The sequence below is a fragment of the Miniopterus schreibersii genome (genome assembly GCF_964146895.1).
Source record: "Miniopterus schreibersii genome assembly, chromosome: 3".
Taxonomy (NCBI): Eukaryota; Metazoa; Chordata; class Mammalia; order Chiroptera; family Miniopteridae; genus Miniopterus; species Miniopterus schreibersii.
Window position 1 is genome coordinate 9,260,043 of NC_138103.1, and position 12,985 is coordinate 9,273,027.

The 12,985-nt window shown below is 52.8% G+C and overlaps 1 protein-coding gene across 2 annotated transcripts in view; it reads left to right on the forward strand.

Moving 5' to 3' along the window:
- The window catches only part of RAB11FIP3 (RAB11 family interacting protein 3), a 92,133-nt gene extending 83,966 nt beyond the window's left edge, over window positions 1-8,167 (forward strand). For both annotated transcript variants that reach the window (XM_081131410.1, XM_081131409.1), the window contains 6 exons: window positions 934-1,074; window positions 4,386-4,467; window positions 5,336-5,473; window positions 5,705-5,860; window positions 5,978-6,118; window positions 6,203-8,167. In XM_081131410.1, coding sequence (XP_080987536.1) covers window positions 934-1,074; window positions 4,386-4,467; window positions 5,336-5,473; window positions 5,705-5,860; window positions 5,978-6,118; window positions 6,203-6,316 — 772 coding nt within the window. In that variant the 3' untranslated portion in view covers window positions 6,317-8,167. The remainder of the gene's footprint in view (window positions 1-933; window positions 1,075-4,385; window positions 4,468-5,335; window positions 5,474-5,704; window positions 5,861-5,977; window positions 6,119-6,202) is intronic.
- Window positions 8,168-12,985: the final 4,818 nt, after the last annotated feature.

A 12,985-nucleotide genomic window follows, 5' to 3' on the forward strand; every position in this document is an offset into this window, starting at 1 on the left:
TCTAGAATTATTTCTCCAAACAGTGTCTTTCATTTTCTTATCTATCTGAACTTCTGTTCCTCAAATATTAGACCTTCTGGACCTTTCCTGTCATTTTCTTGACTTTCCTATTCTCTTTTTTTCCTCTATGTAATACCCTTGGTTTTCTTCTTCAACTCTTTGGTTGAGTTTTAAATGTTTTTTACATTTTTAATTTCTAAGTTACTTTTTGCCATCTCTTCCTTCTGTGACCTTGTCCCTGCTTTGTGGGCGTGGTGGCTTAGCTCTGTTAGTTACAGGGCTGTTCCTCCTGTTTCCTGCATGATGTACATTTTCTTTGAGGTCCTTTTATAGTTTGCTTTGGCCACTTTGTATTAAAAGCTTTCCTGTGGTAGCTGGTGATCTCTGGCCATCCATTTACTCTTAGGCGCCAAGAAGCAGATGAGAAGCCTTGTGTGCCGGACAGTTTGTAGGCTCCACGCCATCTCTGGGCAGGGTCTGGAGCCCTTGTCTTTGGATGGTCAGTTCCTGCCTCCTGTGGGTGGGCGTAGTGGTCTGGGAAGGGGTCAGGGTCAGGACCCCCATGTGAATATTCCCTTTGTTCCTGTGTTCTTGTTGACACTTCCCCTTACTTCTGCTGTGGGTGAACTGGGTGGGGCTGGTTTGTACACCAGATCCTGGAGTGTCAGTGCAAGGTGCCTTAGGGGCACTCATGGGCTTGTGCCCATCAGAGCGTCTCCCATCCACATGTCACCCTCAGTGTAGGGAGCAGACTGGGGGCGGGGGGGGAGTATCTCCTGCTTCAGATTGCCCTTAACCAGAGCTATGGGTGGGAAGTCTTCACAGCCTGCCTATCCCTCTCCAGGTAGGGGCAGCTCTCTCAGGGTCCTGATGTAGCATTTAGCCCCTGGTGGAAGGGCAGAAAGTCTCTCACATCCTCCCTTGGCTTCACAGAGCCAATGCCCTTGAGGAGCAGTTGAAGGAACAAGAGCTGAGAGCTTGTGAGATGGTCCTGGAAGAGACACGGAAGCAGAAGGAGCTCTTGTGCAAGATGGAGAGAGAGAAGAGCATTGAGATCGAGAACTTGCAAGCCAGGTAAGCAAGTCCACCACAACTCTCCAGAACAGTCAGTGAGAAAATGCAAATGCAATGGATGCTTTCATGAACGACAGCCCCACCCTCCACCCCAGGAAGGTACAGTGTCTAGGAACAAATCTTATTTTAGAAAAATTGGAAAACCTATGTGAAGAAAATTGTAAAACTCTACTGAAGGCCACAAAAGATCTGGCTCTTTTTTTAAAAATTAACTTCAGAGAGAGGAAGGAAGATGGAGAGAGAGAGAGAAACATCAGTGATGAGAGAGAATCGATTGGCTGCCTCCTGCATGCCCCCTGCTGGGGATCAAGCCCAAAACCCAGGCATGTGCCCTGACCAGGAATTGAACCATGATCTCCTGGATCATAGGTGGATGCTCAAACGCTGAGCCACACCAGTCAGACTTTATTTAATCCTCCCTCGAGGACATTTTTTCCATTGCTTTTTCAGAGAGAGTGGAAGGGAGAGAGAGAGTAAAACACTGATGTGAGAGAGACACATCGATTCGTTGCCTCCTGCATGTGCCCCAACTGGAGCCGGGAATTGAGTCTGCAGCTGAAGTACGTGCCCTTGGCCAGAATCGAACCGGGACCCTTCAGTCCAAGGGCCGACATTTTAACCACTGAGCCAAACTGGCTAGGGCCAAAAGACCTGAATTAAAAGAATGACCCTATATAGATATCAGTTTCTCTAAATCTATCTGTAGTTGGATGTTATCTTAGTCAAAATATCAATCTTTTGCCCTAGCCAGTTTGGCTCAGTGGTTAGAGCATTGGCCTGCACACTGAAGGGTGAAGGGTCCCAGGTTCAATTCTGGCCAAGGGCATGTACACCGGTTGCAGATTTGATCCCCTGCCCTGGTCAGGGCGCGTGCGGGAGGCAACCAATAAATGTCTCTCTCTCTCTCTCCCTCTTCTGCTCTCTGAAAAGCAATAGAAAAAATATGCTCAGGTGAGGATTAAAAAAACCAAACCAAACAAAAAATCTTAAAGGCAATTTGTCAAAATTAAAATTACCTTTATGCTTCTCTGGAGGCATAAGCCTTACATGAGTCAGGAAAAAAGGGGAATAGAGAAAGGCATGGGCACAGTGTATATAAAACATACCTTGAAGACATAGGAAGTGCAGCAGTCCCCTGCTGCTTGGGGACAGCAGTGTCACAGCAGGCACTCAAGCTGGAGGCAAATGGCACATGCTTATAATTACATGTGAGTGATAGTTCTCATAAAATACTGTGTGTAAAAGAAAACCCACAGATAGCTTAAATGTCCACCTGCAGAAAAATGGTAAAAAGGGTCATCTTAGAGTCCCTCCCATTCTCACTCCCAGAGCACCTCCACTGAGTGGGTAGTGAGGGTAGGAGGTAGTTCATAGAGTTATCTATTTTTTTTAATTGATTCAGTACCACTGTTAGAATTCAGAATACAGTAGTTTTAAATATTCATGAAAGGGGACTCTACATTCATTAGCTTGTGTACCTCTCCAGCTCTTAAAGCTGGGAGATACACTTTGACTTTATCTAAGAGCTCCTGGGCATTTTCAAAAGTGGGGCAGCAAGAGTGGGCTGCATGCAGATCTGTGCCAGGGTCACCTGGACAGGGAAACCTCCTTGTATGCAGACACAGTGGGGTTCTACCACCCAGAACAGTGGGCCCAGGCAGCCAGGCAGTGCAGTTTAGTGGACTCAAAGCTATTTCTCATTTGTGCATGCTGTAGCCTCTCCTTTGGGCCTTTCCACTGGGCCTGTGGGTGCTAAGAGGCGGAGCCATCCTTCTTCCCACATCTGTCCACACCAGAGCCTACACAACCAGGTTGTTCTGCTGGCCATGTAGGATAGCAGCGTGGAGGGGCATGTGGTAGATGGGGTCTCATGTAGCCCTAGGTGAGCAAGGCAGGACTCGGCATCACAGCTTCTGACCAAACCTGCTGTTTGCCCTGTGACCTCGGGTCAGTGGCTGTGTGTGCCTGGATCCTCTCAGCCTCCTGCAGCTCCCTGGGGATGTGATGGCAGGGCAGAGGAAGTCTAGTTCTTGGGCTGGTCAGGCCCTCAGAGGCCCTTGCAGCCCTAGGTCAGCCCTCTAATGTCAGCCCAGCACAGGGGCCTCCCCAGCATGGCCTCAGCCCATTATGGTGTACAAGGAAGACACTCCTCAGTAAGAGAGATTGCAGAGTAACATGGTGGTTAGGACAACTGAATTATGGAAAAGAACCAGGGGTCCTTAGAGAAAGGACTGAGTCTATGGCTGGGACAGGGTAGACCAGCAGAGCCTACAGCATTTTGCAATGCCAGAAAGTAGGGAAGTGCTCAAACAAAAGCATACACTCACAGTGATGGGTGCATATCCCAGGGACATGAGCCAACTGAAGGTCAAAAGCGGAACAGTTTGAGCAACACACAAATGATACTATTGGACCAAAACCCAAAGTATAACTAAATGTGATCGTTGGTAAATGGGGAGAAGACATAGACCTTCCTCACAGAGGAATTTCAAATAATACATGGAGATGCCCCTTCCCAAGGGGTGGCACTGTGTCTTCCCTTTCCATGGAGCATGGGCTGGACTCTGTGACCAGCTTCCAGATACAGAGAATGGATGGGGAAAGTAGAACTTGATAGAGGAGACATCTGGCAGACACACCTTGACCAGGTCAGCATCACCCATGATGAATCATTTAGATTCACATACCGCGATCTGATGTAACAAGAGTGGCACCTCAGTTTTGTGGGGTTCTTCCCCAAACCATAACCCATCTAGTCATGAGGAAACACCAAACAGACCTAATTTGAAGGACATTCCACTAAATACATGATCAAAATTGTCAAAGTCATGAAAAACCAGGAAAGTCTGGGAAACTGCCCCAGCCCATAGGGGACAACGGAGACAACTAAGTACAATATGGTCCTGGACAGGGAGGGGCACTTGTGAAAAAGCTGATTTGCATCCATTGTTTGGTGACCAGAGTGTCCTGATGTGGGGGTATGGGCTGTGACAAACCTGCTGCAGTGATGAGTAGATGCTCGAGGGGAAGCTGAAAGGGGCTGAGGTCCACAGGGACTCTGCACTGTGTCTGCAAGTACTCTGTAAACCTGAAATTATCCCCACACCCAGAGTGTATTTAACAACCATCCTAGCCTATGAAAAGTTTTGGCCCAGAGCACTTGTGTATGTAAGGGTTGGGCTGTAGTCATTGGGGGTAGTCTCTGTGTAACCCTGGGCAGCCCCCAGTGAGGTTTCCAAGACATTCAGCCTCCCTCACCCCAAGAAGGCGCATTCCTAGGGAGCAGGTCCCAGCCTCATTCTATGTCCTAGGCTGCAGCAACTGGACGAGGAGAACAGTGAGCTGAGGTCCTGCACGCCCTGTCTGAAGGCCAACATAGAACGCCTGGAGGAGGTAAGCTGCCAGCCAGGAGCACTGATTGGCGGACCAGGCTTTGCACTGAGTGGTCACCATGCTTTTCCACACCCTCTGGGTCTGACGCCTGTTGGAGGATTGGGATGTGCTGAGACAAGTTCTCCAAAGCAGGGCAGTCACACGGCCAGCTAATGAGTCTGCAGGGGTATGGCCAGTCAAGGGGTGCAACCTGCCAAGGGGTGCACTGCAGGCTGGGGAACTGTGCTGCTCCAAAGAGCAGGCTGATGATGCCTGGCCCTACCAGGCCTGTGTGTGAGGGAACAAGCTCAACTCGGGCCACTGTCCCTTTGCTGGAAGATGCTGGAGCCTGCTTGGCTCCTCAGCTTTCCCACAGATGCAGGATCCTTGGGCTCAGAGGTTCACGCTTAGATTGACCTGTGGTCTGAACCCAGGGATGTCCTTGAGGAGCCAACTTCAGCTGGACCCCTCATGCCCTATTCTGCAGATGTTCAGAGATGCTTCTCCTCCCCCATCCTCTACTTCCTGCCAAGTGCCTACTGGGAAGCTCTGAACAAGTTGGAGCCACCTGGGCTCTGGCTGCTGTGAGCAACTCCTGCTGAGTAGCTATGGGTCAGGTCCTGCTCTTGTCCTCCCCCTGAAACAGTACTGTTGCGGGGAGGTTCCCTGCACCTAGAGTGTCCCAGGCCCACCTTCCACATGCGCTGCACTCGGGGCTGGTAACAGGCCCTGAGAGTGCATGCTTGTGTGCGTGCACCTGGGCTTTGACAGGAAGGCTCAGGTGCAGCCCTGTGGACATCAGTGAATTGAGACTCTCAGGATACATGCAACTGAGGAAAGCCATGTGTATAGGGTGAGATGTGTCCATGGCAAGTGTTTCACTTTGCAGGAGAAGCAGAAGCTACTGGATGAAATTGAAGAGTTGTCACTGCGGCTCAGTGAAGAGCAGGAAAACAGGAGGAAGCTGGGAGACAGGCTGAGTCACGAGAGACACCAATTCCAGAAGGACAAGGAGGCAACCCAGGAGGTGAGCACAAGCCCAGGGCTGTCACTCAGCAAGGTTCCAGAATCCATAGGGTCCATCTAGAGTGAGCTGCGGACCCACCACTTTTAACTGTTGTGCTGGAGGGAGGTGCTGGGTGCGTGGTGGCATTTGGGAAGTGTGGCGTCATCATCCTCAGAAATGGCATTTAGACCTGTGCAGAGGTTCTGAAACCAGGGACTAGGCTGACACTGCTCACTCTGTGGTTCCACACAGCTAATTGAGGACCTGCGAAAGCAGCTGGAGCATCTACAGCTCTTCAAGCTGGAGGCGGAGCAGAGGAGGGGCCGGAGCAGCAGTGTAGGCCTGCAGGAGTACAATAGCAGGAACCGGGAGAGCGAGCTGGAGCAGGAGGTCCGCAGGCTGAAGCAGGTACTGCTGGGCAGACACCCTCATACCTAGAAGCCTACTGGCAGCTGGCATGGGAAGAGAGGTGCCTGGGGGGGGGGTCAAAGCCCAGGAATGATGCTGTCATGCCACCCACCCCAGGATAACCGTAACCTGAAGGAGCAGAACGATGAGCTCAATGGGCAGATCATAAACCTAAGCATTCAGGGCGCCAAGAACCTCTTCTCCACATCCTTCTCTGAGTCTCTGGCTGCAGAAATCAGCTCTGTCTCCCGCGATGAGGTAATGTGCCCACTCCCCTAGGCCTGGAATTCTAAGGCACCCACAGTTTATGTGCCCAGTGCCCATCTCTTGCTTCTCCCACAGCTCATGGAAGCTATTCAAAAGCAGGAAGAGATCAACTTCCGCCTGCAGGACTACATTGACAGGATCATTGTCGCCATCATGGAGACCAACCCGTCCATCCTGGAGGTCAAGTAGAAGCAGGCAAGCCCAGGCCAGGATGATTCTGGACTCCACCAACATCCCAGAGATGGCCACGGCACACGTAGGCCAAGAATAGCAGGTCCATGCCCAAGGAGCCCAGAATACACAGCTGAGCTGGGACGCATAAAGACGGGGTGCTGGAAGAGCGGGGAGGACAAGGAAGTCCCAGGTCTAGAGCCCACAACAGGTGCAGGCGGAATTGGGTCTGCTCTCAGCTCTGGCCTTCCCCTGACCCCCTCCTCTCTGCAGAGATGTGGGGACAGTGTCTCATGCTGGGATGAGCCCCTCCATGAGCTCCCTCCTGCATAGTAGACCTTCCTGCTGTCCTGCCCTGTCGGGGAAAAAGGAAGGAAATGGGTCCCCACCTGGGGTGCAGCCATCCATATCTGCAGGGCATCCTGACCTGATGCCAGCCATGTCTCAGCTGCTCCTGGACAATCTAGAGGCCCCAGGAACCTTGCACCAGATGCAAAAGAAAGGCAGTGAGGCCAGTGCAAGTCGGGGTCTGACCAGAAGCTGCAGGGCCCTCCCTTCCCCCAAGATTTTTTGGGGCTATCTCCCTGAGTTGCTCAGGCCATCACTGCTCAGGCTACCACCCAGCCAGAAGGGGCATCTCAGTCCAGCTTTAGGCCCAGGGGCTTCCGGCCATGTGACTGTTCCCACAGTTGGACCCTTGCTACAATAACCTTTGGGAGCTCTGATCCTTCTGTGGGGGCTGGGGCAGAAGCCTCTACTCTGAAATCAGGACTTGAGTGCCTAATGGTATGGAATGTACTGTCTGGATGGGGTGGACATTGCCAGCCACCCGACTCCTGGGGTGCAGATAGGGCTATGGTGAGGTGCTGCCTCCCCATGGGTGTGGCCTTCCTGGCCTCCTGGATTATTTCGCTCTCTGTGCAGATCTTGCTGCCTTGGGTGAAGTCCCATTTTCCCAGGCCAGAATCCAAATGTTTCATCCAGGAGTCTGAAGTCAGAAGTCAACGTTCTTCCCCAGGTGCATTCTGCAGGATGGGCAGGGCAGGCTCTCCAAGGACACAGATCAAGAGCAGAGAACAAGGCCGTCCCTTCCTGGCAGCTTGGGGATTGCCTTGCCCAGCTGTACGCTGCCACTGCCCAGCACCTGCGCTGCCAGGAGCAGCATTGTCACCCCCACAGGGATGCTGGGCCTACTGCCCACCTTAGCCCGAGCACTGGCCAGGAGCTTCCAAGCGCTCCCAGGTGGGCTAAGACCCACGCACAAACTGGCCACTGTTGTGTGCGACTGTGTATGGGAGGTGTATGCGCGCGTGTGTGTGTGTGTGTGTGTGTGTGTGTAAGCGTGTGTGTTGCCCTGCATCCCTCCACCCTCCATATGGCTCACCTTCTACACTAAGACTTAAGACATTGCCTCGTATTGTATATTTTGGGGAAAGCCTTGGGTGTAAATCAATGTAAACTTGGAGGAGAGATTTTTCTATCATGTAGAGTAGGTATTTTTTATAGATTGGAGGTTGGTCAATTTTTTTAATACTTCCAAGAGAGAAAACTATCTGTGTATACACATGAAATATATATATATATATATATATATATATATGTATGTATGATAATAAATACGGGAACTCTGCATTCTGTGCCCAGCCTCACCCTGCTGACACAGCCTTGGTTCTGTCTATCACTCATCAGTACTGTAACTGTAAATACAAATTGCCTGGAGATGTTGCACACAAACACCCAGGCACTGACTTGCACACTGACCCTGCTTTCATCCTCAAGAAAGACTTCCAGGCAGAGTGACAGTGGCCTGCATGTGGAAGGGTAAGGCCAGGACATTGTCACCACAGATTAAAGCTGTTGCTGCACAGAGGTCGGCTCCTTCTTCCATGGGGGTCAAGGGGTGGGGTGCAGTGTCCCTGATGGTGTTTGGGGTATTGGGAACCATGCATCATCTGAATTCAGACAGCAGACCACCTAGTCAAGCCAGCCCCTCCTGGCCTTCGTAGCCTCACTGTGAACCTAGAGAGGCCCTGGGATGGTACCTGCAGGCTGGGCCCCCCAACAGAGCTTGTCCAAGTGCAGTCTTGGGGTAGGGCCACATGATGGGCTGCGGGGGCTAGATCATGGTAGGACCTGGCCCTTAAGTGCAACCCGGCTGCCAACATGACACTGAGCAAGGGCAAGCTGGGCCAAGGAGTAGGCAGCATTGTGTCAGGGGTTCGTGAACAGTCCTATGGGACATGTAACCAGGTGAAGAGAAGGGCTCCAGGAGAGGCCATGCATAGAGTACCCAAATGTAAGGCACAGAAAAAGCCAAGACCCTCACAGGACTGGGCTTGAAGAGAGGGACAAAGGGTGGGGAGGCGGGCTGGGAGCAGAGCTCAACTGCCACCATAGTCACAGGGACACCACCAAGAAGGCTACTAAGGGTAAGTGACCAAACCTGATTTGAAAGGGAGTTGTTAGCTAAAAGTCCGCAAAACTACATTCCCCTACCCCCCACTAAGTTACCTGCATGTGACACAAATAAACTAAGGCCTATCGAGCCTGAGGACCTCACCCCCAACCACCCAGCCAACATAGGAGGGAGCTGAGCTCAGGTTTGCTGGCCCCAACTGCTGTCCATGGGGTTGATGACTTGATGGTGATAGGTGGATACAGCCTGCCCTGCAGCAAGCAAGGCCCCAGGCCTTATCAGTTGGGAGTGTAGCAGGACTCCAGGGGTCCCCAGGGTGAGGCCCAGGAGTCCTTCCTTAGGTGGCACTAAGGAAGAAACTTGGAGGGTGTGGTTCTGCCTGGAGCCCACCTATCAGGATTCCAGGGGAGGGCCAGGACAATGTGGAGCAATTGGCCCTGCACATCTAGCCTGCCAGGTCCCCCACTTGTGCTCCCGGTGCTGAGGTGTAGCTCCCCAGGCCACCATCCGAGAGATGGTCCAACACCCTCTCTCGTTATCACGTCCACTGGCTGGACTTGCACCAGGCTACCTGTGGGGCCCAATCCTAGCCAGGAGGGCAGCCTTGTGCTGGAGCCTGGGGTGTTAGCTTCAACCCCAGGCTTTTGGGCCTGCTCAGCACTGGGGCACCAAAGTGCTGCTGCATCGGGTTAAGAATGTCAGTGGGGGTCCTAGAGGGCCCTGTCCCCAGCCCAGCTGCATAGAGGGGTCTCTGCTGGCCCAGGAAGAGGCCAGTGTCTCTGCTTTGATGCTGGATGACACCTGCCCTTCCACCTACCCTGTGTCTGTTCCTTGGGCACCAGAAGGACCCATCTGTGCCTAGGAGAAGCTGGAAGTGGGGAGGGGTCCTCTCCCATCAGGTGAGGCCAAAGTGAGGAAGGGGAGGAGGGGAACTGCTGCTTCCTTATTACCCCACTGAGGCGTGCCAGCCCCTCTGGTTCATTTCCACTCTTAAACCTGGGGGTTCACCAGCAGCTGATGCTGAAATCCCTGCCCTGGCCCTCCAGGGGTCTCCAGTCCCAAGCAAACACTAGGGATGGGATAGGGCAGGAGAACAAAGGATGAAAATCCATTGTAAATGGGAACATGGCAGTGCTTGGCTGCTGCCCAGGAGGGTTACCGAAAGAGTTTCTTCCAGGTGACTGAGGGCAGGATTGGGGGAGGGGCGCCCTGGGCAGACTCCAGAGTGTGCTGGAGGGGGCCTCAGTGGGACATGCGAAACCAGTGTCAAGCCTGAGTGCATCCCTCCCACCTGGGGATTCTCCACCCCAACCCTGAAGCACCTGGCCATAAGCCTCCACCCCCACGCCACCCCAGTGATCAATTCTGCCTGACAGAAGAGCACAGAGCAAGGCTCTGCCCCTTCCCTGGAAGAAGACTGCTGGCAGGTGGCTGCACAGCAGGCCCTGGTTCCTCCAACTGTCCCATGTGCACTGCCTGGGCCCTCAGCTCAGGCCTGCTCCAGCTTGTCCATGCTAAAGAAAGGGTACCTGGCCTTGGCAGGTGTGGGTCAGTGGTTAGAGCATTGAACTGCACACCGAAGTGTCGTGGGTTCCATTCCCAGTCAAGGGCACATACCTGGGTTGCAGGTTCCATCCCTGGCCACAGTCGGGGCACATGCAGGAGGCAACCAACCAATGTGTCTCACATTGATGTTTCTCTCTTTCCTCTTTCACCCCCCCAACTCTAAAAATCAATGGGAAAATATCCTCAGGTGAGGATTAACCAAAAAAAGGGGGGCCTGGCCGGGCGTGGCTCAGCGGTTGAGCTTCGACCTAGGATCCAGGTGATCGGGGTTCGATTCCCGGTCAGGGCACATGCCCGGGTTGCGGGCTCGATCAATGACTCTCATAATTGATGTTTCTATCTCTCTCTCTCCCTCTCCTTTCCTCTCTCTGAAATCAATAAAGATCTATTTTAAAAAAAAATAAAAGGGGTACCTGGCTTTGCTCCCAGCTCAGCTACCCCAGCACCTGCCCCCTCCACCTGCTGGCATTCCAGAGACGAGGAGATGAAGGCCCATTGAAGAACCCTTACTTTTTACCTGTGAGGGCATCTCACAAAGCAGGCAATTGGTTACAGGTCATTCCATAAAATCAGCCAGCACATGAGTTGTGTCTCTCCCAGCACAGGTGCATCTTGGCCTGCCTGTTGGCATTGGGTCCCACATGCTTGTCACACCAATAAAGGTCCCTGTGTCCCCTTCCTGCTAGAATCTCTGCTCCACAGGGCATCTGGGCACACACCACGTTCACTGCTGTGTCTCACAGCTGAGGACAGTGGGCACAAGATTTGCACAGGGATACTTGAATTAACGTTCTTTCTGCTTGGCCTTCCCATCCCTTCTCCCTTCTCCAGGTGGGTTCATACCTCCCTCCTCCCTCTCCCCTCATAGCAGCTATCTTCTGTATCTTTAGAGTGTGAGCGTGGTGTTCTCTGGCTGGGATGGTACTGGCTAAAGTCTAGGTAGTCACTTTATAGTTATTTAAAATTTACACCTGTGTGCCTCAGAATATTTAAGATGATCACATTTAAGATTGACTCCACAGATGTGTCCCTCATCTTGCTGTTCTGGTGTCCTCCTGTGGCCCACTGCACATGGAATGTACCCATTCTTTTCAGCTCCCTCCTGGGACAGTGCACAACTCAAGAGTTTACAAGACTCCTCCCAAGACCCTCTTCTGGTGACTGGGCTTTCTCCCCAACAGGTCTTGGTTCCTTACTGGGGAGGGCTAGGATGCTCCTGCTCTTTCCTTACCCCCATGTACTGCCTGGCTCTTCAAAAATCTGCAGTGAGCTAGCAGGAACATGGGCCAGATCACTGGCTCAACAACTGTTTCTCTTGCTGACAGGTTACAGGGCTGTGGACACCAGTCCTGACACAACCACCCCAGACAGTGAGGGGCTGGAGAGGGAAGGGGACCTGTGGGAGTCAGCCCTTGACTCAGTCCTGTCACATGATTCCACAGCCACACCTGGTCAGAAGCCTTGTCACCTTCATGCAGGAAAGGAAGCTGGGGGTGGGCTGAGTGGCTCTACAGCCTGGTGCCCCGCAGGCAGCTAGTTACCTTGGAGCGCTCAGGAAGCAGCTCTGTCTTGGTTGCAGCTATAGCCCAAGCCTCTACATTGGAACACTGCAGCAGCATCTGGAGAGTAAGACAGAGGTTTCTCCAGGGCTTGAATGTCCTCCCAGTAGCACAGAGCCCTGTCGATGTAGGTACTCCCGAGGTCAGCTTAGCCTTTATGGGCACTGGAGCAAACATTACCCAACCTTATATTTGTCAAACTCTATTCCATCTTGAGGCAGAACTGGACCACAACCAAAAACTCGCTGAATCTTCGCCGATAGCCTTGCTTCTGTATCTCCTTCATGCCCAGTACCTTCTCAGGCTCCCCATGTTTCCCTGGATGTTAAGAGTCCTTGGGGTTCTGCCCTCAGCCATCTCCACTTCCCACTGCAACCTCTCTGTGCTTCTGTTGCGTCTGATAAACTGTTAACTCAGTTTTCCTGTATGTCCTGCTGCCTCCTGGGCATCTAGACAACAGATGGCAGAAGGGCTCCAGTTTCGCCGCAGCTGGGTGTGAGTGACCTCAGAAGTGCACGACGGGAACTTAAAGGGAGACTGAGCCTGAGGAGGCGCTCTTGCGCAAGGGGGCGGGTTCTGCTCGGAGGCCCCTACGGAGTAACACAGGCTTCCCACGTTTCAGGACTTCCTTCTGGCCCGGCACCGGGCTCCAAGTTCCGTGGTGGTATCATTTCGTCCTCCCAATTGCTCAAGTAGATACTAGTTTCCCTCTTTTGCTGAGGAGGAAGCTGAGGCTCCGAGAAGTAATCTGCCCCCTAAGTGACTCCATAGCCACACACAGTCACAATCTAAGTGCCAAGGCCGTGTCTTACACCCCAGTCGGTCCCACCAAAACTGAAGCTTTTGACCATGAAGCCCTGGAGGGGAACCGAGGAACGGAGAAGTTGCGGAGATGGTCTGAGGCAGCTGAGGGGGTGGGGTAGGGACTGAAGAGGCCCTGGAGGAAGCTAAGGTTTATGAGCACCGTGGATTTGTAGGACCCAGAGCGAAGCCGGGTGCTAGTACGTGGAGCGGGTGGGCAGCCGGCAGCCCCACACTTCTTCACGCACAGTACAGCCGGAAGCGCCTAGATTGGAGCGGATACTGATGTTCCGCCTCTTCCTCCCGCGCGCAGGGCATCCTGGGAGCTGTAGTCCCAGTCTTATA